This window comes from Crinia signifera, chromosome 5, assembly GCF_055691185.1.
Source record: "Crinia signifera chromosome 5, ASM5569118v1, whole genome shotgun sequence".
Lineage (NCBI taxonomy): Eukaryota > Metazoa > Chordata > Amphibia > Anura > Myobatrachidae > Crinia > Crinia signifera.
In genome coordinates this window covers 8014395-8030584 of record NC_139221.1, presented here as the reverse complement: position 1 = coordinate 8030584, position 16190 = coordinate 8014395, and the positions used below count along the sequence as shown (strand labels likewise).

General features: G+C 51.2%; 1 protein-coding gene across 1 annotated transcript; it reads left to right on the top strand.

Annotated features, from left to right (window-relative positions):
- Positions 1 to 1062: 1062 nt before the first annotated feature.
- Positions 1063 to 11023, top strand: LOC146079915 (uncharacterized). Its single transcript, XM_083186633.1, has 3 exons — positions 1063 to 1391; positions 3088 to 3214; positions 8922 to 11023. Exons 1-3 carry the CDS (start codon positions 1299 to 1301, stop codon positions 10742 to 10744), a joined length of 2043 nt encoding a protein of 680 aa, XP_083042759.1. The 5' UTR covers positions 1063 to 1298; the 3' UTR covers positions 10745 to 11023.
- The last annotated feature ends 5167 nt before the right edge of the window (positions 11024 to 16190 follow it).

Below are 16190 nucleotides of genomic sequence, written 5' to 3'. Positions count from 1 at the left end.
AGCGAGTAATGAGTGTGGATGAGAGACGCAGATCTTGGGAGGATCAGCCCGATGCCCAATGTTTCAGCCTGGGCAGGTAAATTCTGGAGACTGACCAGTCAGGGTGTAAATGCTTTGTATAAAAAGTCTTAATTTCTGCAGCCCAGACACTGGGCAAATCATCTCTCACCTGCTCATATAAGTCCAACAGGTTATTGCGGTTCAGCCTAAACATCCCCAAACCTGTTGATCCGAGAGGGAGTCCAGGTACAGCCTATCACGATACCTACGTGAAGCACGCAGTAGTTGGGGGTGTACCTGGATCTGGCGCGCAGCTTCCTCCCTCCTCCTGCGCAGCTCCTCCAAATGGTCAAAATCACAAAGACCTAACTCAACACCACTCTGCACAAGCTCCATCTCTCAAACCCTCACAGGTGTCCTTAATGATGTTGGGGTATATGTAGGGTCAGTTTATGAATAGGGTGAGGACACCTGTGAGCAAATTAACCATTTCTGCACTTGACCAAAGTTAGTTCTGGGCCAATTCGCCCATCAGAACCTGGTCTGAAAAAAGTGCGGTTTTTAGACACCTCAAAAATGCGATTTCCGTTTGCGCATTCCATTAAGTAAGCGATTTGTATACTTTTCTATGCGAAAACATCTGGTTGCTATAAAAATGCGAATTTCTACCGGCAAGTGCGAAAGTGCAAGTTATCGCACAAAATTTGCGATTTACGGGACTTTACGCACGCTATTAAATTGGCGAATTCTGTAAAAAATGCGACAACGCCATTTTGTTGCCTAATTATCCCCAAAAATAAAAAATCGCATCCTATTAAATGTCACCCAATGTAACCAGTACAGATACAATGTAACCAGTACAGATACAATGTAACCAGTGCAGATGCAGTGTAACCAGTACAGATACAGTGTAACCAGTGCAGATACAGTGTAACCAGTGCAGATGCGGAGCAGCAGCTGGTGCTATCAGTGTGTGGAGTAGCAGCATGCATACTGCAGAGGGAATCCTGTGTGTCACACAGAGGGAAGGTGGGGGCTGAGCTGACAGGAGGTGGAGAGAAGTGCTGAGGAGGGAGGGGGGTCACTGGCAGAACAGGGCTGATCTCTTGATGTCAGACTGAGGGAGGAACTTCCTGCTTCCTCTCCTCTCCAGCCACCCGAAAAAGGCTTCCTAGGGCCTAAGCTGCTCCGTTAGATGCATTTGGGGGTGCAGCCCCTCTGCATGGAATTAGAGGAGAGGCCCCCGGCCGCTGTCAGATTGTACTGAGCAGGCGAAGGGCCCCCCTCGCACCTCCCAGATGATCTGCTCGGTGACTGCTGGAGACCGGCTCAGCCTGTCAGCCACTCGCAGGGATGTGGAAAAACCTCTGCCGGAGGTGGACGCAGCACAGGTATGTGTGTGACTGTCATATGTACCCAGCTACATGTATGTTGTATGTCTGAATGCAGGGAGCACAGGTGACCGGTGCGATGATCATGGACCATTACCTGTACACAACATTGGTACGTATATGGCAGCCGTGTACTCTGCAGTGCTCAACAGCTGGACGCGTAGTAATAAGACCAGACAGACCAAGGGCCCCCTGTGTTCAGTACATGAGGATATGTGCCACATACCGCACCAGCCGGACTGTGGGGTACATATACTTCCGGGCTATAGGGTACGGTCCCAGAGCGATGCCGGTCCGGTTATAGGGGCAGATTTATTAAGCTTGGAGAAGAGATAAACTGGAGATAAAGCGGAGAAAAGGTAAAAGGAGATAAAGCACCAGCCAATCAGCTCCCAACTGTATTTTTCAATCACAGCTGATTGGCTGGTGCTTTATCTCCTTTTACCTTTTCTCCACTTTATCTCCAGTTTATCTCTTCTCCAAGCTTAATAAATCTGCCCCTAGAGAGGTAACACATGTACGTTTTGTGTGAACTGTGTAGAAGGGGAGTTTATCATGTAGAATGGAAGAGATGGAAAGTAACTGGTTCCTAAGGGGGATTGGATGCTGTCAGATTTACCCAGCTTGCTCGTCCCCTTCCCCCAGCAGCGCCATCTCCAGAATCCCACCAGCAATGGCGGCCGCGCAGGAGTAAGCGCATCTTGGGATCCTCTGTACTGCATGTATTCACCCAAGGCTGCATAATCATCCATTCGCAGTCAGCGCGACCATCGATCGACTTCTCCAGCACTCGCAGATCTGAGATATCTCAGCGGTGTCTCAGATCTGCAGGAGCTCTGTGCGGGAAGCGGGCGGGCAACTGACATTACCCCCCCTCACCATCCCCGAATTTCCATGGAAATGCCCAAATGCTGGGTGTTCCCATTGGCGAATCTCCCGGCTTGCCACCCCCTTGCCTGGGATTCTGGGTGTGAGCGCTGTGGCCGCTCGCACACAGCGGCTGCATGTGCTCATAAATAACCACGTGTATGCGCAGGGGACAAAACACGGTCCCCTGTGAGAACGTGCAGGGGATCGATTGAATCAGAATCACCCCCATTGTAATGTCATTGTGAGCGCCAATATCGCGCCCAGATCGCAGTGCCACGTCCCCTTTTTTGCCACGCAAGGGTCCCGCCCACGTCAGGTGTGCCCGTGTGCTCAAAATGCCAGGGCCTATTTCTGGTCCCAGTCCGGCCCTGGGTGTTAGTATGGTGTGACTGTAGGGGGAATGTCACAGGTCCTCTCTGGTGGTGCGGTATCCTGATGTATAGCCGCTGGAGGTGTCTGTGAAATGGGTCCTCACTGGTGGTGCGGTACCCCTATAGCCGCTGGAGGAAACACAATGGGGTGGCAAGGTGGAGGCGTATTTATCCTTGTTGGTGGTGGTCAATAATGGAAGTCCACCTGTGGATTATTTGCCCTGGGTCATCCAGATAGTGGTGGAAGATTTGGAGGTCACTTGGGAGTTCTAAGCTTGGTCTCCACAGATGGGGCAGTGACAGAAAATTGTCCAAGTGGTAGGTAGCAGTCCTTGAGTCAGGAGATGGGTCCAGGAGTGAGGAAACAACTGACGCGTTTCACAACTGGCTGTAGCTTTATCAAAGATGAACAGTGGTAACCACCCTGTCTGACCCGCTGTTGCGTTCCGTTCCAGGTCCCCGTGACGTTTGACGATGTGGCGGCGTATTTCTCGGAGGATGAATGGAAGGATCTGGAGGAATGCCAGAAGGAGCTGTACAAGGATATGATGAAGGAGAACTATGAAGCGCTCATCTCCCTGGGTAATTACATGCCACCATCAGAGTCACATATATACTGGGGTAACGCTGCTCGGCACCACAGGCGAAACTGCAGAAGGGAATATAGGACACGTTCTACACACTTCCAATAACCCCATCTGCGTATCGCACCGACATCTCCCACAATTCCCCATTTTCCCCATATTGCCGCAAGGTAATGGGACTTATTCAGCCCTAATCACTCCCTTCAGACCTGGGGCCTAGTTATCAAACAATGGGTCCGATTCAGACCTGTTGACTATGCTGCTACCTGTTCCCTAGCTAACAGATCAGCGCTGCCCTGACAAATGACTGCCCCCCCCCCCCCCGTCCGCCAATGCCACCCGCATCCCCTTAAATGACTTTTATTACCGTTTCAGATGCCCGAAAAGGGGGACAGGCGTCATGTGATGTCAGCCTCCTGCCCCAATATTTTCATGGGGATGCGCATAAAACGCCTGGCAATCCCCTACTCCAATACTGTTTCCGCCTCCGGCCCTCCCTCGTTGCAAAGGACGGCCTGGTGGGCCGCATGCGCCGGGGTTTGCGCTTGCGCGAGCAATCCTGAATTGGCCCCATAGTTGCCTACAATCCCGAATCATGCAAGAGACTCCCATTTGTAGTTCTTTTCTCCTGCTTCCCTGCATCATAAATCAAATCTCCCTAATAATTTACTGCTGGCAGGGTAATGCCAGGGAACTTGCAAGGACCCTGATTTGCCGCAGTCACTATGAGCAGAGCAGTCCCTCTTGGGCCCCCATTTATCTTTGATCGCATTTACAATGCGATCTGGGCGGAAAATTACCTCCCAGAATCGCATTGTAAAATGCGATCATTTCACCGGGATGTATAATCTGCCGGGCGCAGGGACAGGGATCCGAAAGGAGCCTATCCCTGCGATACCCAGAGCCGGGGGGGTCTGCGCATGTGTGGTTACGCACTGACCCCCCCCCGCGACCCCCCTGACCGCTCTGCCGCTTGGGCGATGTGTAGCCATATCGCCATATCAGAGTAGCGATAGCCCAGGGGTGCGATGCCGGGCTGCCCAATGTTGATACAAAGAAACCTATGGGGGATGCGGCCGGCGGCAGTGCAGGGGGGGATCGCAGCAGGGATCGGAGATTCCTGCTGCGGTCCCCCTTAATACATTTCAGTGCAACTTAATATTTGCGGTTAATCCTCGCTTTGCAGTAAAACCCCACCAAAATCTAACTCTCTCTGCACAAGTTACATCTGCCCCACCTGCAGTGCACATTGTTTTGTCCATTTGAGAAGGAATTTACTTTTGCGAGGGAACCAGAATAAGGGCCATAGTTATTGATTCTAATTTTACACAAATAGAATCAGCCTGGTCCCCACCACCCAGGGGCACTGGGGACAGCCCTGGGCTTCAGCCCAGGCAGGGTAATATCTGGAGAGGGGACCCTTTTATTGGGGGGTCCCCACTCTCCCAGGATCCCTGTCCAGGCTGACCGGTCAGCGGTTCAATGCTTCGGCCGGCGAAACTAATAGTTTCCCCGGCCTGTGGCATTAACCTGCTGGCTGGTTGGGCCCAGTGCAGGTTCCAAAAATACAGGGGACCCCTATTCAATTTGACCCCCGTATTTTATGAACTAGGACCAGCCCTTGGTTTTAAAAATTCTGAGGATCACTATTTGATTGAACCTGGAGGGGGGACCCACAACATTTCTTTAAATTATTAATTTTTTTCAATTTTTTTTTTTTACACTGAAGCCTGCACTGATCTGACTGAGCTGACTGATCTGACTGAGCTGACTGAGCTGACTGATCTGTGCAGGCTGCCAATTCGTATTTGTATTCAAATTTAAATTACGAACTGAAAAAAATACATCCGCCTACGCCATCGGGGAAATACTAATCCCGTAAGTGCGGCAGCTTAGTCGTACGCAGTTGTAACCGGCATTGGCCGTATTTGAAGATCATAGTAAATTTCCCCCACAGCTAATGATCTGTAGTGTGAGCTGCGACTGAGGGTGAGCTGCGACTGAGGGTGAGCTGCGACTGAGGGTGAGCTGTGACTGAGGGTGAGCTGCGACTGAGTGTGAGCTGCGACTGAGGGTGAGCTGCGACTGAGGGTGAGCTGCGACTGAGTGTGAGCTGCGACTGAGGGTGAGCTGCGACTGAGGGTGAGCTGCGACTGAGGGTGAGCTGTGACTGAGTGTGAGCTGTGACTGAGGGTGAGCTGCGACTGAGGGTGAGCTGTGACTGAGGGTGAGCTGCGACTGAGGGTGAGCTGCGACTGAGGGTGAGCTGCGACTGAGTGTGAGCTGCGACTGAGGGTGAGCTGCGACTGAGGGTGAGCTGCGACTGAGTGTGAGCTGTGACTGAGTGTGAGCTGCGGCTGAGGGTGAGGATGATTTATTAGTAATAGACAGATAAGGGGAAATTTGCGGACGATCTGCAGTATGAATGGGTATGACCAGGAGTAGTTGTGATCGGTCCAAAAATACGACTTGAGAATTCGGCAAATTTACTAAGCTGCTGAATTCTCAGGATTTGTATTTTCAGATGGTGAAATAATTTGTATTTGGCTGCCGAGTTTCCCAGCAGCCAAAATGGACGAGCATGAAACCTGCACGGATCAGTGTGAAAATATATGAAATAAATTATTTGAAGAAAATAAAACAGCCCGAGGCTCTTTGAGCCGATCCTGGTTTCCTGAATATGGGGGGAAAAAATAACTGAGTCCCCTGTATTATGGGTATGAATGGGTGCATTTGGGAGAGTTATTTTATTTCTGTGCAGGGTAAATACTGGCTGCTTTATTCTTACACTGCAATATAGATATCAGTTTGAAGTACAAACCCCACCCAAATCTAACTCTCTCTGCACATGTTACATCTGCCCCACCTGCAGTGCACATGGTTTTGTCCATTGAAGAGAGAATTTGCTTTTGCAAGTGAACCAGAATGAGGCCCATGGTGCATAGGCATCAGAAGGAAATATATATATGACAGCAAATAGTTGCAAACTAATAAACACGATAGATATTATCTATATTTGCTACATTTCCCAACATATATAGTTACTAATGTTGTAATGTGTCGCAGCAAGCATGTGAGCACATGTACGCCCAAATATGGTGCCAGGCAAGCCCATATATGGAGCTAGCTAGGGGTGGAGCATGACACGCTCCCTCAACATTGCGCCATGCGAAATTCCACTACCAACTATAATCATAGTTACCTCCCCTCCTGCATTCTGCAGGAGACTCCCTGAAATAACAGCAATCTCCCTGTCTCCCTCATTAGTCTAGCTATCTCCCTCATGTCACCTAGCCCACATTACACTGTTACATCATAGTTACCTCCCCTCCTGCATTCAGCAGGAGACTCCCTGAAATAGCAGCAATCTCCCTGTTTCCCTCATCAGTCTAGCAATCTCCCTCATGTCACCTAGCCCACATTACACTGTTAAATCATAGTTACCTCCCCTCCTGCATTCTGCACGAGACTCACTGACATAGCAGCAATATCCCTCTCTCCCTCATTAGTCTAGCAATCTCCCTCATGTCACCTAGCCCACATTACACTGTTACATCATAGTTACCTCCCCTCCTGCATTCTGCACGAGACTCACTGACATAGCAGCAATATCCCTCTCTCCCTCATTAGTCTAGCAATCTCCCTCATGTCACCTAGCCCACATTACACTGTTACATCATATTTACCTCCCCTCCTGCATTCTGCAGGAGACTCCCTGACATAGCGGAAATCTCCCTCTCTCCCTCATTAGTCTAGCAATCTCCCTCATGTCACCTAGCCCACATTACACTGTTACATCATATTTACCTCCCCTCCTGCATTCTGCAGGAGACTCCCTGACATAGCAGCAATCTCCCTCTCTCCCTCATTAGTCTAGCAATCTCCCTCATGTCACCTAGCCCACATTACACTGTTACATCATAGTTACCTCCCCTCCTGCATTCTGCAGGAGACTCCCTGACATAGCAGCAATCTCCCTCTCTCCCTCATTAGTCTAGCAATCTCCCCCATGTCACCTAGCCCACATTACACTGTTACATCATAGTTACCTCCCCTCCTGCATTCTGCAGGAGACTCCCTGACATAGCAGCAATCTCCTTCTCTCCCTCATTAGTCTAGCAATCTCCCTCATGTCACCTAGCCAACATTACACTGTTACATCATAGTTACCTCCCGTCCTGCATTCTGCAGGAGACTCCCTGACATAGCAGCAATCTCCCTCTCTACCTCATTAGTCTAGCAATCTCCCTCATGTCACCTAGCCCACACTACACTGTTACATCATAGTTACCTCCTCTCCTGCATTCTGCAGGAGACTCCCAGAAATAGCAGCAATCTCCCTGTTTCCCTCATCAGTCTAGCAATCTCCCTCATGTCACCTAGCCCACATTACACTGTTACATTATAGTTACCTACCCTCCTGCATTCTGCAGGAGACTCCCTGAAATAGCAGTAATCTCCCTCTCTCCCCTTAGTCTAGCAATCTCCCTCACGTCACCTAGCCCACATTACACTGTTACAGTTTTAGGGGAAAAAAGGAATGTGAGATAGATACATTTACATTGAATCATCTGCACCATTTCCCAGCACTTTACCAAGTACATTATCTCTTACTAACTGCTTTGGGGATCATCTACATTTGGATATAAGTCATTGTAAAAGATTCCCCTCAGATGTAGCAGCACACAGCCACGCTTCTAGGTGCCACGTTCACCATCTCTTCTCACAATATCTCCATATATGGAGCTGGACACGCCCTATGGGTGGAGCATGACACGCCCCCTCAATGGGGCGCTGTGCAAAATTCTATTACCAACTATAATCTCGCTGACACTAGTTTTAAAAAATGGGCAAGTATGCAGAACATCGATCTGTCCCATCTACCCCCTGACAGGTACATAGTGACTTATCCTGCATATTATTACATTACTGACCTCTAGTGACCTGCAGAACATCGCTCTGCCCCATCTACCCCCTGACAGGTACATAGTGATATATCTTGCAGATTATTACATTATAGACCTCTCTAGTGACCTGCAGAACATCACTCTATCCCATCTACCCCCTGACAGGTACATAGTGATATATCCTGCAGATTATTACATTACTGACCTCCCTAGTGATCTGCAGAACATCGCTCTGTCCCATCTACCCCCTGACAGGTACACAGTGATATATCCTGCAGATTATTGCATTACTGGCCTCTTTAGCGACCTGCAGAGCATCGCTCTGCCCCATCTACCCCCTGACAGGTACATAGTGATATATCTTGCAGATTATTACATTATAGACCTCTCTAGTGACCTGCAGAACATCACTCTATCCCATCTACCCCCTGACAGGTACATAGTGATATATCCTGCAGATTATTACATTACTGACCTCCCTAGTGATCTGCAGAACATCGCTCTGTCCCATCTGCCCCCTGACAGGTACACAGTGATATATCCTGCAGATTATTGCATTACTGGCCTCTTTAGCGACCTGCAGAGCATCGCTCTGTCCCATCTACCCCCTGACAGGTACATAGTGATATATCCTGCAGATTATTACATTATCGTGTACCCCCTGCACGTGGATTGTGCGTGGCTCTGAATTAGGCCCCTGCTATGTAACACCCAGAGGAGACTCCCAGCAGTTCTGCTTAGATGAAGGCGGTACCGGAGCGGTGCCCATATAACTGACCTGTGTCTCTTTATTTGCAGAGGACGGGCCAGTGAACGAGAAGGAAAAGTCCAACTCGAAGTACAGCGACAAATTAGACAGCGAAGAGCCTTCCCCGCTGCCCGTGCTGGGTCCGTCTTCCTCTTGCCCAGAGATTGAGGATGAGTGCAGCACCCAGACAGCTTCCAGCAGGTCCCACTCCAACAAGGCCGGCAGCAAAGCGGAGGATGTCTCACCCTATGCTGAAAGCTTCAGCCCCAGCACCACCCAGACCGACTCCGCCAAGGACGAGGGCGAGAGACTTTACCAGTGCACGGAGTGTAGCAAGAACTTCCGAAAGCGGGACAGCCTGAAGCGTCACCAGCAGACGCACACGGGGGAGCGTCCCTACAACTGCATCGAGTGCGGGAAGAGCTTCATCCAGAAGCAGCACCTGGTCACTCACCTGAGGACCCACACGGGGGAGAGGCCCTACAAATGTGAGGAGTGCGGGAAGAGCCTTAGCACTAATGAGCGGCTGAAGATCCACCAGAGAATTCACACCGGGGAGAGGCCCTACAAGTGCGGCGACTGCGGAAAGAGCTTCAGGGCCCACCGCGTCCTCAAGGTTCACCAGCAGACTCACACTGGGGAGAGGATCCACAAGTGCGAGGACTGTGGCAAGCGGTTCCGGCACAAGCAGACTCTCATGGCCCACCAGAGGAGTCACTCCGGGGAGACCTCCTACAGCTGCAGCGAGTGCGGCGAAAGCTTTCGCACCTTCAAGCACCTTAAGTTCCACCAGAAGATGCATCGTGGGGAGAAGCCGCACGAGTGCGAGGACTGTGGGAAAAGCTTCCGGAAACGGGAGCACCTCAGGCGCCACCAGCAGATACACACCGGCGAGCGACCTTTCTCCTGCGAGGAGTGCGGCAAGGGCTTTATCCAGAAGCATCACCTTGTGAGACACCAGCGGACTCACACGGGGGAGAGACCCTACACCGTGGTCATCGTAGAGGAATTCCCTTACACCAACTCATCAACCGGCTCGTGCCGTGGCAGCCCCCACATCTGCAGCGAGTGCGGCAAGAGCTTCACCACGTACGAGCACCTGAAACGCCACAACAGGATCCACACGGGGGAGCGGCCCAACAAGTGCGCCGACTGTGGGAGGACCTTCAAGTCTCAGAAGCTCCTCAAGGCGCATAAAAAGGCTCAGGACGAGGAGACCGGGCTCTGCCGAGACGAGGACAGCGAGAACAGCGAGAGCCAGCGGGCAGCACCGGGAGAGAAGCCGTTCGAATGCGGAGAGTGCGGCAAAACTTTCCGCTTCCTAAAGCACTTAAAGTTCCATTTGCACACTCACACCGGCGAGAGGCCCTTCAAGTGCGAGTCTTGCCAGAAGACCTTCCGGAAACGGGACTGCTTGAAGAGGCACCAGCAGATCCACACGGGGGAGAGGCCCTTCACCTGCGCGGACTGCGGCAAGGGCTTCATCCAGAAGCAGCACCTGGTGAGACACCAGAGGACTCACACCGGCGAGCGTCCTTACATCTGCAGCGAATGCGGGAAGACCTTCAGCACCTGCGAGCACCTCAAAATCCACGGTCGCACCCACACCGGGGAGAAGCCCTACAAGTGCAATGACTGTGGCCAGAGCTTCCGCAAGAGAGAGTACCTGAAGTGCCACCAGCAGACGCACACCGGGGAGAGGCCCTTCACCTGCTCCGAGTGTGGGAAAAGCTTTATCCAGAAACACCACCTGATTGCACATCTGCGCACCCACACCGGGGAGAGACCGTACCAATGCAACGACTGCGGCAAGACGTTCAGGCACAAGCAGAACCTGACTACGCACCAGAAGACGCATGGGATTGGATTATGAGGCCTGTAGGGCTTGCTTGTGTTTCGCTCTTGTCTTCTCGTTCTTCCGTGGCCTCCGTGGATCTGGAGAACACATTTTTCCATATAAGCTCAGTGTTGTGTCCTTATAAAAGCGCCACCTTACAAGTGCAGCGTAATAACTATGGATGCCAGGAATGCGCTGGTTCTGGTGAGGTCAGTCCGATTTGCCCCTAGTACAAGGCTCTTGGGCGGGATCATCTCATTGACGCCTCTTATTTTTTTTTATGTAACAGAGGTAAAAATAAATTATATTTTCTGACCCATGGCGGTCAACAGAGTAACGTTTAGGAGGGAGGTGAATGTGCCAAGTGTAACGTTCTGTCTTATTCTTCCACCTGTAAGACGAAGACTTTGTGCTGTTAAGTAGCGGGCAGATTGGCACGGCGCCATGCTTGCCAGTCGACGTAGTTGCGAGGAGCTGGTGCTCATGATCTCACACTGGTTGTCAGGGCGCAGCTTGGCAGATTGTGGGCGTGAATGGGGGCATGTGCCCAGGATGCCAGCCAATGCACGGGGCATATACACAGCAGAGATGTCAGTGTCTCCCGGCACAGCAATTACCTATAGTTACAGGATATAATGTCCAGCCTTTGGGGGGAAGGGCTGACGATGTCTGAGACATGTTATCTACCATGCGGCCATTATTTATATACAACATAGTATTTACCCCACGTTCCCTTCCCGTTATTCCTGGGTATAGCCTGGCGAGGTGGCACTTATTGCAGGTCTGACCTGCGCTCCTGCAGAACCTCTTCCTGGGTCACTGGCATGGCTGTGCCATGAGGCTGCTCTGCATTTGTTGAAGGCAGTGGCTGTGGTTCCCCAAAAGTCTTCAGCGGCTCTGCTCTATAGTGTCCTGCTCTGCTCCGTTATTCTGTACTATATTCCATATTGCTCCGCACTGCTCTGCTCTTGTGTACGCTGCACTGTTTTACTCCATATTGCTCCGCACTGCTCTGCTCTTGTGTGCTTAACACTGCATGTCAATGGGAGACTGCAGCTCCAACAATACTATTGTCTTTTTAGTAGCAGTACGAAGCAGAACATTGCAGCATACAGAGCGGAGCGGTACAGAGCGGAACATTGCAGCATACAGAGCGGAGCAGAACATTGCAGCATATAGAGCGGAGCAGTACAGAGCGGAACATTGCAGCATACAGAGCGGAGCGGTACAGAGTGGAACATTGCAGCATACAGAGCGGAGCAGTACAGAGCGGAACATTGCAGCATACAGAGCAGAGCAGAACATTGCAGCATATAGAGCGGAGCAGTACAGAGCGGAACAATGCAGCATACAGAGCAGAGCAGAACATTGCAGCATACAGAGCGGAGCAGAACATTGCAGCATACAGAGCAGAGCAGTACAGAGCGGAACATTGCAGCATACAGAGCGGAACATTGCAGCATACAGAGCGGAGCAGTACAGAGCGGAACATTGCAGCATACAGAGAAGAACAGTACAGAGCGGAACATTGCAGCATACAGAGCGGAGCAGTACAGAGTGGAACATTGCAGCATACAGAGCGGAGCAGTACAGAGCGGAACATTGCAGCATACAGAGCGGAGCAGTACAGAGCGGAACATTGCAGCATATAGAGGAGAGCAGTACAGAGCAGAACAGAACATTGCAGCATACAGAGCAGAGCAGTACAGAGAGGAACATTGCAGCATATAGAGCAGAGCAGTACAGAGTGGAACATTGCAGCATATAGAGCAGAGCAGTGCAGAGCGGATCATTGCAGCATATAGAGCGGAGCAGTACAGAGCGGAAAATTGCCGCATATAGAGCGGAGTAGTACAGAGCGGAACATTGCAGCATGCGGAGCAGTACAGAGCGGAACATTGCAGCATACAGAGCGGAGCAGTACAGAGCGGAACATTGCAGCATACAGAGCGGAGCAGTACAGCCCGTAACATTGCAGCATATAGAGCGGAGCAGTACAGAGCGGAACTCTTCCAGGCTTTTGGGGAACCCCCTGGCTCAGCCCACCCTGAACCACAGCAGATTTGCAGTTGGACCCAATAAGATGGGCCGCACCTAATACTGTATCGCACTCTTTGGGGTGAGCGCTGCTTCAGGTTGACGTTAAGTGGCGTGTGAGCTGTTGCAAGGATGCCACAATCAGGAGGGGCGGGGGGGTATACTGAGATCCCCTGGACAAAGTGTCACCCTCCTCCGCAATGCTGTCACGGGTACCCATCCCCGGCACTGGGTCAGCGCCCGTGTCTTACTGCTCCTGCACTTTTTGTGGCCCCTGGGTGACTACTAATCATTCCACCATGTGTGGATAGTGACCCTGCTGGATCATGCCCCGCACATGCATGATAAGCAGGGGGCCCTGTCTGTAGCCGTGTGGCCCAGGACAATAGTAGGGCCGGTTACTGACACCAGTGCTGGTGACCCGGTGCCCGTGACAGGTCTATACGTGGCCCATTCCCTATGTATGGCTTACATACTGTACTTCCATATGGCCAGCACTTATACCGGCCAGTACGGACAATCCAGGTCTATGGTGCACAGTGTAGTACGTCATGGGTGTATCGGGGGGTGGATATAGGTAGGAGCTAGACCACCTGTCTATTCCAGTAATGAGTGTAAGCTCTACAGACAAGAAACCCCACAGAGATAACTATAGTCTACTCCTCAGTCACCACTAACTGCTTCCACCTCTGAGGCTTATTGGATAATATATATATATATGTATCAGGGGGCCAGTACCCCTGGGCCCCCCTCTATCTAAGGCCACCCCTGTGGTCGGCATGTATTTTCTGTGCATGCGAGTGGGGTGGTGCTGCAGCTTCGCCTAATGTGACATTGATTAATGGTGCTGAGCATCGGGAGCCAAGGCACACAGCCCATCACATGCTTCTGAAACCCAGCAGCAGCAGCCTCATTATGGGAGGGTTTTTAATCAGAGGCAGCGCTGCAGCTGTGAGGTCTCTTACAGAGTAAGGTACAGATGGACAAACACAGGCTTTTCATGTCGTGTGTGTATATATATATATTAATCCCCCCTGCAGTTACCCATTGACCAAGTGTATACTGCCTTTACGCTGTGTTCTGACAGTGTAATATTCTCCCATGCAGTTTGCGGCCAGTAATGACAGGTGGGAGCCCCCTGAAGGCTTAATCCAGCCCTGATATATATATATATATATATATATACACACACACACACACACATACAATGCTTGCAGACAGTACATACGTGTGTCATACACACACATGCTGCTATGTACACCTCGTTATGTTACTACAGGAAGAATTAGGCTTCTTGACGCTATTTTCCATGTTACAATCAATGTCTGTTGGTTTGTCTGTCAGTGACCGGGCGTCAGCGCTGTGGTTACGGGCGCTGGGCACTGCCACCAGGATGATCTGTGTGGCGAGGACGCAGTGTTTCATGTACCAGTATTTCTATAGCCGTGCGCTACGGGAAGGGTTGTGCAGTATTTTACATTGACGTGTGCTGAAGAGGCCGGGAATATTGTATCATGTATTGCGTGCCAGCCGCTGTGTATGCCGTGTTCTCAGGCCTGTGTGCCGCCACGTGTCCGTGTGAGGACGCAGGGGGCCTCATTTACAGCTGGACATTTTTGCACTTAGGTATTTGCCGCTAAACATTGCCATACGCCGAATTGTATATGAGCCCCCCAAGGGCATCCACCATCATCACTGCGACACATTCAGGATGCAGGCGCGGTGTGACTTAGACGCTATGCTGTAACAAAGTATCCCCTAACTGCGTCTGGCATGGGCACTGCGCCCACTGAATCAGACCCTGCGCACAACCTTCCGTCTTTCACAGGCACTGTCCCCTGCAGCTTATGGCATGGACGATGTATAGACAGTTACGCCAGGCCCGCGGGTTCTGAGAATGTTACCTCCAACCCCAGTCCTGTTCCGTATGTAGAGATATGTCTTGGGTGGCACTGCATGCAGCTATGCCCGGTTGTGTTGCAGTCGCCTATGTGAGTACTCCCATCGATGTGAGCCCTAAGGACGCAGTTGATGATACAAAGTCACACTCCATAATTTATGGGAGGGCCGTGTATAATGTAGGGGGGCGGGGCGGGTATAATGTAAGGGGGCAGGGCGGGTATAATGTAATGGGGGCAGGGCGGGTATAATGTAAGGGGGCAGGGCTGGAAATAATGTAAGGGGGCAGGGCCTGGAATAATGTAAGGGGGCAGGGCCTGGAATAATGTAAGGGGGCAGGGCCTGGAATAATGTAAGGGGGCAGGGCGGGTATAATGTAAGGGGGGCAGGGCGGGTATAATGTAAGGGGGCAGGGCCAGGTATAATGTAAGGAGGTAGGACCAGGTATAATGTAAGGGGCAGGGCCAGTTATCGTGTAAGGGGGCAGGACCGGGTATAATGTAAGGGGCAGGGCCAGGTATAATGGAAGGGGTAGGGCCGGGTATAATGTAAGAGGGCAGGGCCAGGTATAATGTAAGGGGTAGGGCCGGGTATAATGTAAGGAGGGCAGGGCGGGTATAATGTAAGGGGGGCAGGGCCAGGTATAATGTAAGGGGGTAGGGCCAGGTATAATGTAAGGGGCAGGGCCAGTTATCATGTAAGGGGGCAGGACCGGGTATAATGTAAGGGGCAGGGCCAGGTATAATGTAAGGGGGCAGGGCCGGGTATAATGTAAGGGGTAGGGCCGGGTATAATGTAAGAGGGCAGGGCCAGGTATAATGTAAGGGGGCAGGGCCGGGTATAATGTAAGGGGGGAAGGGCCAGGTATAATGTAAGGGGGCAGGGCGGGGTATAATGTAAGGGGGCAGGGCTGGTTATAATGTAAGGGGGTAGGGCCGGGCATAATGTACGGGGGCAGGTCCAGGTATCATGTAAGGGGGCAGGGCCGGGTATAATGTAAGGGGGTAGGGCCAGGTATAATGTAAGGGGGCAGGGACAAAGGACCTAAATTATGAGATGGAGTGCAAATCACTTTTATTTGTCTGGTCCAGGGGCCAGTGCGTTATCCAGTGTCCATGGCAACAGGGCGGTGCCAGTTATCTGTGTCCTGCAGAGAGAATCAGTGCTGGCGCGTTTCGCCCTCTTCCATATCTGCAGGACCGTCTGTATCTGCCCTCTGGACCGGGGATCTGTGGGGATCCTGCGCTGAGACAATCAATATTCAGAGTTTACACTCACATCTGCCAAATTCTCCTTCATAAATGGATTTACACACCCAATACTCCCTGCAACTCATCTGTTTTCCTGACCGGGAACGGCCGTAATGGTCACCTCGCAGTATGATGCGTCATCAGTGCTAATCCATCAGCAGCTTTTTGAAACATGAGATTTCTAAAAAACGTAGTAGTATAAATGTTTTACTGTATGGTAAAATATTCTGTATTATTCTGTGGAAGCAACAATAGATGTGAGGTGGTCGACAACAGAATTATGGCAGCAGACAGTG